Genomic DNA, 18,761 nt, shown 5'->3' with positions numbered 1-18,761 from the left:
AATTTGAGGAGATTTGATATGTCACCAAAGACTCCTGCAAATATTTACAGACGACCCACGGAGGGCATTCTGGTTGGTTGCATCACTGGCTGGTTAACAAATTTCACAACACATGCTGGTGATAATAAACCTGATACTGATTCTGATTCTGGTATGGAGGCACCAATGCACTAGGCAGAAAGAGCCGCAGAGGGCTGTAAACTTGGCCAGCTCCATCACGGTCACTAGCCTCCCACCATCAAAGACATCATCAAAAGTCAATGCCTCAGCATCCATCATTAGGGTCCCCCACTATCCAAGCCCTCTTCTCAATACAACCATCAGCGTGAAGCTACAGGAGCCTGAAGTCACATACTCAACGTTTAGGAGCACCATCTTCCGCTCCACTATCTGATTTCTGAATGGTCCATGAACCCATGAACATGTCCTCACTTCTTCGGCTCTTTTATTTTACAACTTATGTCGTCAATAACACACTTACTTCTGATGCTGATCCTGATATTATCCCTGACCTCCTTGATGAACTTCATTTTCACTGTCCTTCTTCCTCAATGGGATTCAATGGGAAATAACTCCTTAAAATCTGCATCTGCACTGTTCATCTACCAATCTTACTTTTAGCCTATTTATCCACTCCATCCTAGACAACTCTTCCAGAATACTTTAGTAAGTGCCCTTACTTAAGTTGTGACCATTAGTTATGGACCCTGATTGATTGTCTTGAAACAGGATGTGGAACAGGATGTTGTGTCGTTACTTTTAGAATATTTTTTAACTCCAATTGGTCTAAGAAATAATCCTTAATACCCTCCATGAGTTCTTCTTCCATGGTATCTTTGCCATTCCACTCAATATGCAGAACATTATCATCTCAGATAATTGCGGTATCCTTCTGAAAGATCTTTAATAGTTCTCCATTTATGTTTTGTTCTACAGTTAGCCAACATTTGGGGATCTACAGACAACTCACACTTGGACATCTTAAATCTGCTATTGTCACGGTAAGCGCTGCCAAGGACTAAACCCAGGTCCAGAGGAATGGCAGACTCTCATGTAGAGATGGAAGCAAGAAGGTATGCATTGGAATTCCAACAGAGTGATACCGCGAGACAAATCTTCTCAACACAAGGATGCTGCAATGGCCGCCGAAAGAGAGTTCGCTTTAAATAATAGAGAGCAGAAAACGCATCCCAGTCACAACTAACTTGACAAGATTTTACTGAAAACACAAGGGCTTAGTGACTCTCGTTAAGACAATTAGTAGAAATAGGTACCGAGAAACCTAGAAGCCCAACACCGTATGGCACAACTCAAAGGCCTGCAAACACATGACAGCTATTTCTTACTTCTGCCCAGACTGGTTCTTCATTACGATCTATTTCATTTACTTCAATTATACCACTACTCTTGATACTTTGTTTGATTAGAACATTACTGCACATGAACAAAAAAAAAGTAATAAATAATATTGAGAACATAAGTTGTAGAGTCCTTGTAAGTGTCCATTGGGTGTGGACTCAGTTCAGTGTTTGGGTGAGTGAAGCTATCCATGCTTGTTCAGGAGCCTGATGGTTGAAGGGCGGTAATTGTTCCTGAGTCTAGTTGAGTGGGACTAAAGGCATTTATACCTCTTTCCTGATATCAGCAGTGAGAAGACAGCATGGTCTGAGTAGTAGATGCTGCTTTCCTTTTGAAGACTCTAAATTACAATGAGTTCTATTTGTTTCTAAATATTGTAGTGATGCCATATTTCTGTTCCACCTATTGAATAAACTTAGATTTAGATCATCAGACCATAAGGTATAGGAGTAGAGTTAGGCCATTTAGCCCAACGAGTCTGCTTCCCCATTTCATCATGGCTGATTCATTTTCCCTTTCAGCCCCAATCTCCTGCCTTCTCCCAATATCCCAACATGCCCTGACCAAAAAAGAATCTATCGTCCTCTGCCTTAAGTATACATAAAGACAGCCTCATAGCTGCCTGTGGCAACAAGTTCCACAGATGCACCACTCTCTGGTTGAAGAAATCCCTCTTCAACAACATTCTAAAAGGACACATCTCCATTCCGAGACTCTGTCCTCTGTTCCATGACTCACCCACCATTCTGTCTATATCCACTCCATCAAGGCCTTTCACCATTTGATAGGTTTCAACGAGGGCATCCCTCATTCTTCCGAATTCCAGTGAACATAGGTTCAGAGCCATCGAAAGCTCTTCATATGACAAGTTCTTCAATACTGGAATACCTTTATGAGCCTCCTTTGAACCTTCTCCAGTTTCAGCCCATCCTTTATAAGATAAGGGGCCCAAAGCTGCTCACAATACTCCAAGTGAGGCCTCGCCAGTGCTTTATAAAGCTTCAACATTACAAACCTGCTTTTATATTCTATTCCTCTTGAAATGAATGCTAACATTGCATTTGCCTTCCACACCACTGTTTCAAGCTACAAACTAACCTTTAGGGAATCCTGCACAAGGACTCCCAAGTCCATTTGCACCTCAGATTTTTGAATTTTCTCTCCATTTAGGAAATAGTTTACCTTTTTATTCCTTCTACCAAAATGCATGACCATACACTTCCTGACACTGTATTTCATCTTCCATTTCTTTGCTTATTCTCCAAATCTGTCTAAGTCCTCCTGTAGCCTCTTGTCAATGCCTCCATCTGAACTCTGTCTTTTTGCGTGTTTCCCCCTAGCTGTCAGTCTGTGGTTTTGTATTGCCATGTGCTCCTGTCCCCACTCCTGCTCTACTCCAGCCCCTGTATTACTGAGTACTCCGTCTCTCACTTGTTTCTCATTATTACCTGTATTGCTGCCACCTGTGTCTCATAGTGCTCCACCTATCATCTGCCTCTCTGTTTATTGCTCAGTGTATTTCAGTCCTGTGTTTTCACCTGTTTGTTGCCAGATTGTGCTAGTAAATTTTCTTGATCCTTTCTGGCACTTGTATCTGTACTCTGTCTGTCTGTCTGTCTGTCGACTCTGCCTGCCTCCTGATTCTGGTTTTTGGATTTCTCAGGATGTATTGACCTCTGCCTGAACTTTGATGCCAACTTTGTTTGCACCTCAGGGTTTGTTACTCAGTACTGGGTGTGCGATTGGATCCCTGCTCCAGTGTCCTGACACCTCTTTACTTCTTCAAAACTACCTGTCCCCCTACCTCTTTGTATCATCCACAAACTTTACAACAAAGACAGCAATTCTGTCATTAAAATCATTGACATATAATAGAAAAAGAAGTAGCCCCTACATGGAACCCTGTAGAACACTGCTAGTCATCAGCAGCCAACCAAAAAAGGCCCCATTTATTCCCACTCTTTATCTCATGTCAATGAACTGCTTTAACTATGCTTGTATCTTTCCTGTAAAACTATGGGCTCGTAACTTGTTAAGTAGTCTCAGGTGTGGCACCTTGTCAAAGGCCATCTGAAAATCCAAGTCCACAACATCCACTGATTCTCCTTTGTCAATCCAGCTTGTTAATTCTTCAAAGAATTCCAACAGTTTTGTCAGACACAATTTTTCCTTGAGCAAATGTTGACTGAGACCTATTTTAGCATGTTCCTCCAAGTATCCTGAAAATTAACAATTGATTCCAACATCTTCCCAACCACTAAGGGCAGACTAACTGACCTATAATGTCCTTTCTTCTTCCTCATCCTTCTTGAAGAGTGGAGTGACCTTTGTAATTTTCCAGTCTTCTGGAATCATTTCAGAATCTAATGATTCTTAAAAGATCATTACTAGTGCCTCCACAATTTCTTCATTCACCTCTTTCAGAACTCTGGGGTGTACACCATCTGATTCAGGTGACCTGTTTACTTTCTGACCTTTCAGTTTCCCAAGAACCTTCTCCCTAGCAATGGCAACTTCATACACTTCTGACCCCTGACACTCTCAAACTTCCCGTATACTGCTAGTGTCTTCCACAGTGAAGACTGATGCAAAATATTTACTCAGTTCATCCACCATTTCCTTGTCCCCCATTACTACCTCTCCAGCATCATTTTCCAGCGGTCTGATATCCACACTCGCCTCTCTTTTACATTTGACGTATCTGAAGAAACTTGTGGTATCCTCTTTAATATTATTGTCTAGCTTACTTTTGTATTCCAACTTTTCCTTAATGACTTTTTTTAGATGCCTTCTGTTGGTTTTAAAAAGCCTTCCAATCCTCTAACTTCCAATCAAATTTTGCTTTATTATATGCCCTCTCTTTGGCTTTTATGTTGGCTTTGACTTCTCTTGTTAGCTATGGTTGCCTTTAGAATACTTTGTTCTCTTTGGGATGTATATATCCTGTGCCTTCTGAATTGCTTCCAGAAATTCCAGCCACTGCAGATTTGTCATCATCCCTCCCAGTGTCCTCAAATCAATTCTGGCCAAATCTTCTCTTGTGCCTCTGTAATTCCCTTTATTCCATTGTAGTACTGATACATCTGACTTTAGCATCTCCTTCTCAGATTTCAGGGTGAATTCTATCATATTATGATCACTTGTGGCTCAAGGTTCTTCTACCTTAAGCACTCTAATCAATTCTGGTTCATTGCACAATACCTCATCCAAAGTTTCTGATCCCCTAGTAGGCTCAACAATGAGCGGCTCTAAAAAACAAAAGCCATATCATAGTTATTCTGAAAATTCCTCCTCTTGTGATCCAGCAGCAACTTGATTTTCCCAATCTACTGTACCTGCATATTGAAATCCCTAATGACTATTGTAACATTGTCCTTTTGGCATGTATTTTCTATCTCCTTTGTAATTTGTAGACAACATCATTACTACTGTTTGGGGGTCTGTATACAACTCCCATCAGGGTTTTTTTACCCTTGCAGTTTCTTAGCTCTACCCACATTGATTCAACACTGTCCAACCCAATGACACCACTTTCTAATGATTTGATTTCATTTTTTACCAACAGAGCTACACCACCCCCTCTGTCTGCATGTGTACCCTTGGACATTAAGCTCCCAGCTGTAATCTTCTTTCAGTCATGATTCAGTGATACCCACAACACCATATATGCCAGTCTGTAACTATGCACAAATTCATCTACCTTATTCCTTGGACTGCGTGCATTCAAATATAGCCCCTTCAGTCCCCTATTCACCCCTTTCTATTGCAACTCATCCTGTTGACAGTAGTTTTGCCCTATCATCAGCCTCTCATTGCTAGGAGTCTCAATACATACTGCCTCTGTTTGTAAACCAACTAGCTCATCTTCAGCACTATCACTCTGTTTCCAGTCTCCCTGCCAAATTAGTCTAAATCCTCCTGAACAATTCTAGCAAACCTGCTTGCAAGGACATTGGTCCCCTTCAGGCTCAGGTGTAACCCATCCCTTTTGTGCAAGTTATACCTTCCCCAGAAGAGATTCCATTGATCCAAAAATCTGAACCCCTGCCCACTGCACCAGTTCCTCAGCCATTCATTCACCCACCAAATCGTCCTATTCTTACCCTCACTGGTGCGTGGCACAGGATTTTCAGGATTCTACCTAGCTCTCTAAAATCTTTCTTCAGGACCTCCTCACCTTGTCTACCTACGTTATTGGTGTCAATATGTGCCATGACTTCTGGCTGCTCCCCCTCCCCCTTGAGAATGCCATGGACCAGACATCCCTGACCCTGGCACCTGGGAGGCAATATACCATCGGGATGTCTCTATCACGCCAACAGAACCTCGTCTCTTTTCCTCAGACTATGTAATCTCCTATCAACACTGCAGTCCTCTGCTCTCCTGAGCCACAGCACCAGAGACCCGTTACTGGTTCTACACTCCCTAGTTGTACTAAGGAGCATTATTTGGGAGTATGCCTTGCCCATGAGTGTGTCAATGCTTGCTGATGTGAAAACATTGCAAATGGTTAATTCCAATTTGTACTTAGCGTTTTTCTAAATTCCTGCCTTCTTTCTACACTGTATTCAACCGAGGATTGTGCTAAGGAAGGTTTGAAGCAATCGCGGCAGCCTTGGTTTTAACAAGAGTGAAAATTCTTTTTCCCAAACTGCAGATTCTATTGGTATCCGACAAGTGGAAGGTTAGCGTTGCTAATCTAACCCCAGAATGCGCCAGGTCTCTTTCTCTCGGAATAGACCGCACTCTTTAAGGGTCCGGCTCTCCGCGGCGAAATTTCCTACAATATTATCTCCCAAGCGCTTCACACATGGAAAAAGAAAGTCTTGCAGAATTCACAAGAGTCAAAACTTCCATCCTCATTCAAGTGGGTGTGGTACAGGGGCAAATGCCCACTTTGTAATGATACCGTTGTAACACTTCGATCAGTGGACTAGAGACTGTACTCTGTATTTAACAAACGCGGCACTAAGAGGGGGTTTCTCACTGACATGAGTAGTTATGGGCATATTATTTAAACGAAAGTGTCCAAAGACCAACTGCGTTCAATTTATATAGATTTATAAGATAGTTCTTTTTTTCAGATCCGTATTACTTAACATGGGTAAAGTGTGTCAGATTACTAAAAAAAAATTAAGCTTATTCCCTTGCAGGGGTGAACATCTTTATTTCGTAAAATTAAAGGCATGCACACACCCTTTTTCTGAGATAGAACCTACAGGCGAGAGGGTTCTCCCATTGCGAGAGGAGGGGGAGATGAGTCGGTGGTCTTTTCTCGCGTTAATGAAACACCCCCGTTCCGTAAATGCTCATTCCTGAAAAGCCTCCCTGGCTTTCGAAGCACCTAATATTCTGCACATTCCCTCCCGTTTGCTGAAATCATTTTCGTTCGCAGGAGCAAATCATTTTCGGAGAGAGCATTTGTGTGCCAGGCAGAAGCACAGCTGAGGAGTTGTCGCTGAGCGCAGCGAGCTCAACTCATTTGAATAGATGCTTTGCAGTGGGACACAATGGTCAGTATTGAGAAGCAACATTGATAATCACAGAAGAACAATTTGAATGAAATTACACTTGACAAGCAATCTCGAGGCGAAACCGAGTAGAGTGGGAGAATAAGAACCAATCTCTCAGGACTTGTCCAAGCCAGAAGACTTTCTTCTCTCTCTCTCTATTTCCCCCTAGAGCTTTTGTTTAATTTCGTGCATTCTCTAGGACTGACGACAGGCAGCAATGGAAGAAAATATGGAAGAAGGGCAAACCCAGAAAGGTATTGTTGAGACAAAGTGTATCAAAGAACACAACTTTATATATATATGTATCGGATGTTAACTTGGCTGAGATGCGCGGGGCATTTCAAGTAAACAGTCTTTATTAGTTGGTCGCTGTGATTTAGTCTGATCTTTGCTTCTGTCAAAAGGTGGGAGTATGCGTGTGTACACCCGCGCGTGCATGTGGGTCCATCTATAATTGTGGATGCGTAAATGTAGCCGTGTCAATTGTACGCGCGAGTGAGTGTATAGAAGTGTGCGTTATACATACATGTCGGTTTATGTGTGGGCGAGCAGATGCATCTGTATGCATATGCATTCGTGTGTTAATCTGCAATGTATGAGAGTGAACGTGGGTGAACGCTTGTTTGTTTATAAGTGCGTGGGTGTATATTTTCGCAGCTCTTTATGCAGATTTATGACTGCGGTGTTACTGATTTAAGAACGGCAGAGTTGCTTGAAATATTGATGTTGGTTCAGTCTTGCACTGTCCACGAGAAGTGGCTTTGTTAGCACATTGCATACCTTTTTACACCTAAGAGGATAGGTCATGAGTGCCTAAACGTCAGTGAAAACAGTTAGTGTCTTATTTGTGTTATGTGACAGGGAATCTGCTAAGTAAGAAATATTGCTACTCGGGGATCTAAGTGCCTTCCTGGAATCAATATATCTAAACACTACATTTATTCAAATATCTATACATTTTTTGATTTGCATATACCTTTATGCGTATGAGTTGGTATTTCTTCTGTATATATGTGAGGGTGCACACATACAGAACACATATGCACATATATAGAGTACAAATGCATATTTATGCAAGAATGCACATGGTACAGGGTTGCATGCATTGTACGCATATGTAAATATTTCGCATATTAATTTACAAACAAATTGTAAATTAATATACAAATTCTCAAATGTGAAGTCAAGTCTTTGTATTCTAAGATGTGCTCTTCTGAAATACCTAAATCAGCTCATGTGTTTGCCACTTCTATTTACTGTTAATTTTTTCTCTGTATTGATTTCTGATTAACATTATATTTGATTTTCTATTAAAAATGCCAGACCATTGAAATGAAACGAAAACATTCAGCAGTGGAATGCTTGTTATTTAGTGAGCATATTGAACATTATCCTTAGTCTGGGCATCGTCACCAATCCTGTTATACTGTTGAATGTTTGGATGTCAATTAGCAGACTGGTTTCTTTTTTCCTCCCTCCCTCCATTGCATTGGGAATCCTTTCTGTACTTCAAACAAATAACTGGACCTGAGGTCTCTAGTCTAAACTTGGCATCGGACTTCTGTCTTCCTAATTGCTTCTTTGCCTGGGGGTGGAATACCTCGCTGTACAGTGGGGCTGTCATTTGTGTGAAAGCTTTCTATAGAAAGCATAAACTGAGCAGATTGTAAGCGAGAGAATGGAGTGGAAAATAAAAAATTCTTCTGCAGCTGCCATTTTGAGTCATGGGGTAACATAAATTTGCAGTCATTTTGTTTAAAATGAGTACAAATATATTTATTTTTATTCCAATGGACAGTGAGTCCGATCACATGTTCCAATCAGTCATGTATCCACATTGTGCCAGCGACTGTTATGCTCACTCATTAGAAGCGACCCATAAAAGAAAAATAGGCTTGATAAAAACGCATTTATTATCTTGACTTATGTTTCTGTCTATTATCAACAATAAATTTAAAAAAAAACAGCTGTCACTTCGACATACGTGTCAACAGAGTTCATCCCGCGCGATACAGACTTTAATGGAAGGAAAGGTCTCCTTTGTTTATCAGGCAAAGAGTGTTTATCTTGTACGATTTCTTCTAATTAGTGGAGTAAAAGAAACGATGTGGTATGAATTGAGGTTAGTGGTGGGCATGTTGGGCAGGAGGATGGTTTCAAAACTGGAAATGTCAAACCTGAGATTTATCACCAGTTGTCATAAATACAGAGAGTCTTACAAGGCCCTCTAAATCACTGTTCTTAGGTTGTTCAGAGGAGAATAGATTCCATACCTGTCAAAAAAAACAGCAAATTTTCTTTAAATGACAAGAAACTGCTCTCTCATCCTCCAGCAATTAATTAATATATAGAAAGACCAGTGTTTGTTTGCAGAGCTGGTCCCTATCTAACATGCATTAGTGCTGTAATTAGATCTTTGTTCTTTTAAGCCCTTACAATAGCTGGTTAAATTTATAAAATACACAGCTAAGAGTTGTCCACAGATTGTGCTTGAATGCTCTGTAAGCTATTTTATCACTGAACTTGCTAAGTGTTTATATAAGAGCTAATTTTTTAAAATATGAAATTTTGTTTTAGATGGTGTGTAGTGTACAATGACAATAACAGTGGATTAATCATCTATTGGCCTAGGCTGACAGTATAGAGACCTGGATTCAAATCTCAACATTCCAGTTGTGAAATTTAAAATTAACTTAATAATATGAAGTTAAATAATACTTGTCATTAGTAATGAAGACCACAAATTGTTGGATTGTTGTAAAACTCTATTTGGTTTACTTGTATCCTTTCTGGGGAGCAAAATATTATCCTTAACCTGGTCTTCCATATGTTGGAATTGGAATTGGTTTATGTTGTCACATGTACCAAGATAAATGTATTGAGGTATATGTGTCTCCTAGTCCACCAGTATGGTTGGTTCTGGCAGCCATGCTCAGTTTATAAAGAATCTCATTAAAACCTATCAAATATTGAAAGGCCTAGATAGAGTGGACGTACAGAGTAAGTTTCTGATAGTGGGAAATCTAGGACCAAAGGGTACAGCCTCAGAATAGATGCATGTTCTTTGAAATCAGGGATGAGGAAGAATTTCTTTAGTTAGAGGGTGGTGAATCTGACAGTCAGCTGTGGCTGTTAAGTCACTTGGTATGTTTAAAGCTGTGGTTAATAGCTTCTTGATTAGTAACAGCAACAAAGGTTATGGGGAGAAGGAAGAAGAGTGGAGTTGAGAGGGATAATATATAAGCCATGATTGAATGGTGGAGCAGACTTAATGGACTGAATGGCCTAACTCTGCTCCTATGTCTTATGGTCTAATAAATGCAGCGGATAATGGATGATCGTTCACACACCTCTGTAGTTCCTGATCATTATTAGGTAATTACAAAAAAGTTGTTGAATTAAGCTATTTGCTAGGTTTGGAAGAGAAAAAGTGGATAACCAAAGTCAGTGCGGTCTGACCATTTGCCCCCTCATACTGTTTTGAAACCTCATATCCATGCTGACCTTCAAGAACTTGTCTGTCTATACCAATTCCTTTAGTAACCAAATGATGGAGTGTGTCAGCATGCAATGTGGCACAGGAAGCATGGTGATACTTGTGGGCTGCCCCCAGCACATCTTCGACCTTGTTGGCTATTGGTGCAAAAAACACATTTCACTGTTTTGATGTACATGTGACAAATTGGGCTAATCTTAATCTTAAAGTAATCTTAATGTGTTTCCTCTCTTCTTGATTGTATGGCTGAATGAGATACCGCTGTAAGCTTTCACACATGCGATTTTGTAGAGAAGGGTTCTTTCAGAACACTGATATGAAGGTAAATGATATCACCAACTGCTGGCTTTGTTGGCTGCTGCTTCTGAAACCCATTCCAGATTTTTGTGCATTAAATGCTCCAAGTGCAGTTCTGAAACGTGCTGTCCATCACATGCAGATTTAGATTCATTTATTTATCACATGTACTGTATATCCTAACATATAGTGAAATCTGTCCTTTTCATTAACAACCACCCTACCTAAGGATGTACTGGGAGCAAGCCATAAGTGTTGCCACATATTCCAGTGTCAACACAACATGCCCACATTCTCAGCAGAACAACTCTCAACACTAGAAACAAAAGAACCACAGCAAAACAAGCCCCCTTCCTCTCTCTCATACACACTCCAGGACGGGCCTCTGGGCCTCCAGTCTCCAGGCTTTGTCCACCTGAACTTCTGAAAGACCTTCGGGCTTCGATCTTCAGCGTTGACCCCCAGTTAAGCTGGTAACATGACCCTAAACTCCAGACCTCAACTCTAGGCCTGACCACTCACCGGCCCTCATGCCTCCTGCTTGTGTGGACATCCGATCCCGGGACAGCCCAGCATCCGTGGATATCGCTTGTCATAGATCCAGGTCACTGGCCTTCAAAGGTGGCACACATAACAGGCATGAAAAAATTGGCAGATGCTGGAAATCCAAAGCAACACACACAAAATACTGGGGGAACCCAGCAGGCCAGGCAGCAGCGATGGAGAAGCCGACGTTTCAGGCTGAGACCCTTCATCAGGACTGGAAAGAGAGAGGAGAGGACAGAGTGTTTAGATGGAGGGGAGTAATCACAGGATCACCATACCAGCCCTTCTGTCTGATAACTGCAGAGCCCTGTCTTCTCATGGGCAGAGTCTCCAACTGACCTTGTCCATTTAGTCTGCTGGCCCTTTCCTAATGGCGGGGGGCTGATATCTAAGGGTTTGTTTCTTCAGATAGAGCATAAACCAGCACAGTAGAGTAACAGGCCCTACAGCCCACAAAGTTATGCAGAACTAACTAAATTAGGAATTAAATGTTGAACTAGACTAAACCCTTCTGCCTGCACAATGTCCGTATCCTTCCATTTTTTTGCACATTAATGTGCCTATTTATGAGTTTCATAAATGGCTTTATCTGTATTTGCGTCCACTACCACCCGTGCAAAATATTCCAGGCATCCGTCACCCTGTGTGTAAGGAAAAAGAACACTGCCTCATACATTGGCCTTGAACTTGTCCTCTCTCACATTAAACCTGACCCATGTTTTGGGTTAAGACCCTGCATCTGGTCCGAACCACCATCTCGTCCAGATGAAGGGTCTCAACGTGAAAAGTTGTCTGTCCATTTCACTCCATCGATGCTGCCTAACCCACTGAGTTCTCCCTGTGCATTGTGTGTTGCTCCAGATTCCAGCATCTGCAAGTCTCTTGTGTCTCCATTGTGTCTCAACTATTATGTTATTTTCTGGCTGAACTGTAAGAGTGAGTGATGGGAGTCCTAGTACATGGCTTTGTTTTTCTTTCTTAATGTTTGAATAGAAGGTCCCACACACCTATGAAGGAAACTGCTGAAAATTCAACCCAACTGTGAATATGATGGGAGTCTTTAGGGATTTTAGCATCAATGATTTTGTGTTTCGCAGTTAGAATTGTCCTTGTCTTGTATCATTTCACCAGGGATTTCTATGGACTTGATGCATTAAGACTTTAAACACAGCTCCCATTATGTATTAGGCTCAGCTAAGACTTCAATTATGGTGAATAATTAAGCTTCCAGTGAACTATATCATTCTGCAATCATTTGCATATCTAAATAAATTTTAAGAGAATTTTTTTGTAATGTTATTTGATGTTTTCCCTAGATCTGTGAACCAGATACTTAATTGGGCTTGGAGACACTCTGTCATGTGCCAGTTCAAGGACAGCTTCTATCCCACTGTTGTAAGACTATTGAATGGACCTCTTTTGACCTTATGGTCTATGCCATTATTGTCTTTCACCTTATAGAAGACTGTTCTGCCATTCCTTCATAGCTAATTTATTATCCTTCCTAACCCCACTCTCCTGCCTTCTCCCTGTAACATTCGACACCCTTATAAATCAGGAAACTATCAACTTCCGCTTTAACATATCGAATGATTTGGCCTTCACAGCCATCTGTGGCAATGAATTCCACAGATTCACCACCATCTGGTTAAAGAAATTTCTCCTCACTTCTGTTCTGAAGGGAGATCCTTCTATTCTGAGGCTGCTCTGGTAAAGTGGCGGGACTGATCCCCAATCTTACAACTGGCTCTGTAAAGCACTCTGCTAACTGCTTTGCCACTGTGCATCATTATGTACTGATATTATGAAATGATCTCCATAATTGGCATGTTAAACAAAATTTTGCATTGTAGCTCAGGTCAAGTGGCAATAATAAACCAATTGCCAATTGTCAAATGGTTTTGCAGGAATTTATAGAAGACCTCCCTCTGTAAGAAGGGTTTAATGATAGTCCTTGATCTCTCAGGGAGGGTGTCAAGCAGAGGATGGGCACTTGCCTATGGCAAGGAGTGAAGCGAATCAGTGAATCATAAACGTAAGATTCTGCAGATGCTAAAGTTACGCAGCAGGTCTTGCAATGTCTATAGAGCGGAATAGTCAACGTCTCAGGCCGAGACCCTGTATCGGGGTAGAAGTCAGAAGAAGGTGGAATGGGAGGGGAAAGTGCACAAAGACAGCTAACCCGCTGGCTTCTTGGTTCCATCGTTTGCATGCCTTGTATGCAAACCATGTCATTCAAATAAATTATATGGATTCCTTTTAGGGAGAGGGAATGTTAATTGAATGAGAACTGGAAATCTCCATGAAGAACAAAAAAAAATCTTACATTCTCTTACAAAGTTTCACTTTATTCTGCACTGTTATTGTTTTAGCTTTTACTACTTCAGTGCCTAAGACCATAAGATATAGGAGCAGGATTAAGCCATCTGGCCCATTGATTCTGCTCCACCATTCAATCATGGCTGATCCTTTTTTCCCTCTTCTCAACCCCATTATCTGGCATTCTCACTGTAACCTTTGATGCCATGTCCACTCAACAACCTATCAATCTCTGCCTTAAATACACCCAGTGACCTGGCAACAAGTTCGCCCTCTGGCTAAAGAGATTTCTGCACATCTCTGTTTTAAATGGATTCCCTCTTGTGGTAGATCCTCCCACCATGGGAAACATCCTATCCACAACTCCTCTGTCTAGGCCTTTCAACATTTGAAAGATTTCAATGAGATCCTTCCTCATCCTTCTGAGTTCCAGCGAGTACAGACCCAGAGCCATCAAACGTTCCTCGTATGATAACCCTTTCATTCCCAGAATCAACCTTGTGAACCACCTCTGGACCCTCTCCAATGCCAACACATCTTTTCTTAGATGAGGAGCTCAAAACTGATCACAATACTCAAGATGAGGCCTCACCAGTGCCTTACAAAGCCTCAGCATCACATCCCTGCTCTTGTATTCTAGACCTCTTCAAATAAATGCTAAGATTGCATTTGCCTTCCTTAACATCAACTCTACTTATAAGCTAATCTTTAGGGTGTTCAACACAAGGACTCCCAAGTCCCTTTGCATTTCATATTTTTGGACTTTCTCCCCGTTTAGAAAATAGTCCACATACATTTATTTCTACTGCCAAGGTGCAATTTTCCAACATTGTACTTCAGTGGCCACTTTCTTGTCAAAGTCCTTCTGCAGCCTTCATATCATCTGCAAACTTGGCAACAAAGCCATCTATTCCATTATCAAAATCATTGATATGCAGCATAAAAAGAAGCGGTCCCACCACCGACCCCGGTGCAACACTGCAGTGCACTGTTTAATGATTTGCTCTGTATGGACAGGGTGCTAGACAAGCTTTTCACTGAATCTTGATACATGTGATAATAATATTCCAATTCCATCGAATTCATCCTTTTGAGACCATGCCAGCTTTCCGAGCAATCACACACCCTCACTTACTTTCTGTCTCATTTGGTAATGACTCCTGATTCTCTTCACCTGTACTGGGGACAGCTTACAGTGGTCAATTTACCCTCCAACCTGCATGACCCTATGACGTGGGAGGAAACCAAACCATGCAGTGGGAAATCCATGCCATCACACTGGAAATGGAAACTCCATAGAAACAGTGTCAGGGGTCAGGGGTCAAATGCTGGTGAGTGAAGCTGAGAGGCAGCAGCACGACTTGCTGTGCTGTCTACTTCATGTATATTAATGCACAACTGCATGATATTTGATACATTAAACCCTTTTTAATATAATAAAAATACCATAAGATGCTTCACATGAGCTTTATTAAAAAGTAAATGTAATGATAGGGCCATATTGGAAGATTATAGCTTTCTAAAAGAACAGAAGAGAGAGGTCCAATCACAAAGAAGAGAAAATCTGCAGATGCTGGAAATCCAAGCAACACACACAAAGTTCTGGAGGAACTCGGCAGGTCAGGAAGCATCTATGGAAAAGAGTACAGTTGACAGTTTGGCCGAGACCCTTCATTAGGTGGGGAGAGCTAGAAATCGGGGACAAAGAAATTGTGTTTTTATGAAAGAAGTAATAATGGTTCCAGATCCAAGATTAGAATTATTAGTCATATGTACTTCAAAGCATACAGTGAAATATATCATTTGAATCAGCAACCAACACAGTTCAAGAATGTGCTGGGGGCAGCCCATAAGTATTGCCGTGCTTCTGGTGCCGTCACAGCATGCCCACAATGTTCAGCAGAATGACATGCAGCCAACATGTAACAAGACAGATACAACAACAGCAAAACAGCCCCCTTCCAGTCCCCTTCCCTCCAACCCCTGCAGGTTATGACACCCTGACCTCTGAACCTGTTGAGCTTAGGCCTCCAAGCCTAGCACAGGTCACCTTTGGGCCACTGACCTTCAGACCTTGGTCCTGGACTTACCGACCTCAGACCTTCGACATCTGCACCTGCCGACTGATCTCTGACCTCAGGACCTGCCAAGTGATTACTGTCTCAGGACTCTTTGACTGGGGTACCTACTAGCCCTCATCCCTTGTCCTTAAAGATTAGAGAATTGGAAGCAGCCAGAATTGGAGGCATGCTAGTTCCCATGGGGTGCCACCAAGTGTTGGTTTGACATTGATGTTGGTTTGATATCATTATTCAATGAATTCTGCCTGAATTGACCTATGTCCACTTGCAAAATAGCTTTGATATTATTGGTGAATAAATCTTGCATTTGACTGTTTCTAGATATACTTTGATTTCTTATGGGGGCGGGACGAAAATCACTGAGTATTATACAATACTGCACACACCCTGAAGAAATCAAACATTACAGCTAAAAACTGGAAAGACCTTGCTCTCAACAGACCTGGAGGAAATCTGTTCAAGAGGGAGCTGCGCTACATTGAGAACGATCTCTGCTGAGCCGCAGAGATCAAGCGGCACTGCAAAAAGAAAGACTGAAGAGCCAAAAGACCCAACCAGTAACCGCAACCACTACTTACTCTGGACCAGAATATGTGGATCATGGATCAGCCCCTACAGCCCCCTGAGGACCCACCAGTGGATAATCCCTTACGAGAATGTCATACTTGACTCGAGTGATTTTACTACTATTGTACAATACTGCCAGTATTACTGTGTAGCAAGGATGTACAAAATGAAATTAAACTGTGGCAGCAATGTTAATAGAACATAATTTATGGTACTATTCATTTCAAAGATATGCTCCAAAAGCAATACACACTAATGCACTATCTAATAAAAGAGGAGACCACTTCTAGGAGACAGAAAATGCTGAAAGACCTAAGGATCTGTTTTATATTGGCACAGAGTCAGACTGAAAAGGATATTGACTACAAATTCATCTGCCGCTAATAATACGCAATATAGATACATTATATATGCATTATACACTTCTATGAATTTCGGAAACAATGTATAAAATGAAGAGATTAGGGGAGCCTTGATAGAAGTTTGCAACATTATGGGAGGCAGGGATTGAGTAGACAGTTGGTATCTTTTTCCCAGGGAATAGATAGATGGACATTCAAAATGTATTTTTCCCTAGGGTAGCAATACCAAGTGTTAAAGATCATGAATTTAAAATGAAAAGGGGGAATGTTTAAAGGAGATGTGGAGGGCAAGTTTTCTTTTACACTGAAGAAGGCCTGTCAGTGGCTATATTTCACAAGGAGTTTGAGGAGATTCAGCATGTCACTGGAGACTCTATCAAGTTTCTATAGACATACAATGGAGAGCATTCTGACTGGTATCATCACTGTCAGGTCCGGAGGGACCACTGCACAGGACTGCAGAAAGCTGCAGAGGGTGTAAACTCTGCCACTAGCCTCCCCAGTATCAAGGACATTTTCAACAGGCGATGGCTCAAGAAGGACATTATTAAGGATCTCCATCACCCAGGACATGCCCTCTTATCACTGTTACCATCAGGGAAGAGATACAGGAGCCTGAAGCCACACACAATGTTCTAGGGACAGCTTCTTATCAATGGACAAAGAACCAACCCATGAACACTACCTCACAATTTTTTGCTTTCCTTTTGCTCTACTTAATTAATTTAAATATGCATAAATATATAATTTATTGTTTTCTTTAATGTATTGCAATGCACTGCTGCCTCAAAAGAACAAATTTTACAGCATATGTCAGTGATATTAAACCTCATACTAATTCTGATTCTGATATATGCCTGGGCTACTGGGCGAGTGGTGAAAGAAGATGCATCAATGGCATTTAGGAGCTTGTTAGATAGACTCATGAATATTCAGTTAATGGAGGGTAATGGATTACATAAAAATAGAAAAGACATAGAAAACCTACAGCACAATACAGGCCCTTCGGCCCACAGAATTGTGTGGTACATGTCCCTACCTTAGAAATTACTGGGCTTACCTATAGCCCTTTATTTTACTAAGCTCCATGTACCTATCTAGAAGTCTCTTAAAAAACCCTATCATATCCACCTCACCACCGTTGCCGGCAGCCCATTCCACGCACTCACCACTCTCTGAGTGAAAAACTTACCCCTGACATCTCCTCTGTACCTACTCCCCAGCACCTTAAACCTGTGTCCTCTTGTGGCAGCCATTTCAGCCCTGGGAAAAAGCCTCTGACTATCCACACAATCAATGCCTTTCATTATCTTATACACCTAAATATAAGAATTAGAGACTTCTCTAAATTCAGCCTCATTTTGGCATATATGTATACCGTGGGCTGAAGGTCTTCTTTCAAATTCTGTCCTGTTTTCTCGGTTGTGCCAACATACAGCTACTGACTAGGGATGAAACTCCTGGCAGCATCTTCAGGAGGGTCTGTATTAGTGGACGTCCAAAAGAACCATAAGCAACCCTACTTCTTAGCATACCATTTCCCTGTTGAATCCAGTTCTAGCAGCAGAAAACCGAGGAACTTTGGCTGCTGGATTGTTTCCTGTTATTTTTAATGTGCATCAGGCTGCGGAAAGGGGGAGCTAGCAGGCTGCATTAAAATAGCCGTTCAATAGAATAGTGGTCAACATACTTGGAGCAGTATTCAGAGACGTGGATGATTGAAAATCATAGGTGATCTTTAAAGTTGTTTTTGCCTTGAGGAAGCTAAAGAAATTTGGCATGTTCTGCTTGATCCATATAATTTTCATCAATGTGCCATAGCAATCATCCTATCTGAATGCATAACAGTTTAGAATAGTAACTACTCTCAAGAAACTGCAGAGAGTTGTGCACAGAGCTCAGCATATTGCAGGAACCAGACTCTGCTTTCATGGACTCTGTCTACATTTCTCGCTGCCTTAGAAAGGCAGCCAGATTTATCAAAGACCCCACACATCCCAGACATTCTCTCTTCTCTCCTCTCCCATTGGACAGAAGATACAACAATCTGAGAGCATATACTGACAGGCTCAAGGACAATATCAACCCCAGAGTTATGGCTATTAATGAGTTGCCTTGTATGATATGGGTAGTGGTATGGAGATACGTCTCTATCAAAGGAGGTGCAAGGTGCTCCTTCCCTCTGTTAGCCTGAGGTCAATCTTGGGCAAGGTGTAGCATC

At 41.5% G+C, this 18,761-nt stretch overlaps 1 protein-coding gene across 2 annotated transcripts in view; it reads left to right on the top strand.

Annotated features, from left to right (window-relative positions):
• Positions 1–6,790: 6,790 nt before the first annotated feature.
• The window catches only part of LOC140197193 (proteolipid protein DM beta), a 271,447-nt gene continuing 259,476 nt past the window's right edge, over positions 6,791–18,761 (top strand). For both annotated transcript variants that reach the window (XM_072257118.1, XM_072257116.1), the window contains exon 1: positions 6,791–7,126. In XM_072257118.1, coding sequence (XP_072113219.1) covers positions 7,090–7,126 — 37 coding nt within the window. In that variant the 5' untranslated portion in view covers positions 6,791–7,089. The remainder of the gene's footprint in view (positions 7,127–18,761) is intronic.

Source organism: Mobula birostris, chromosome 5, assembly GCF_030028105.1.
Source record: "Mobula birostris isolate sMobBir1 chromosome 5, sMobBir1.hap1, whole genome shotgun sequence".
NCBI classification, from domain to species: Eukaryota; Metazoa; Chordata; class Chondrichthyes; order Myliobatiformes; family Myliobatidae; genus Mobula; species Mobula birostris.
This window is presented reverse-complemented; position numbering and strand designations above follow the sequence as displayed.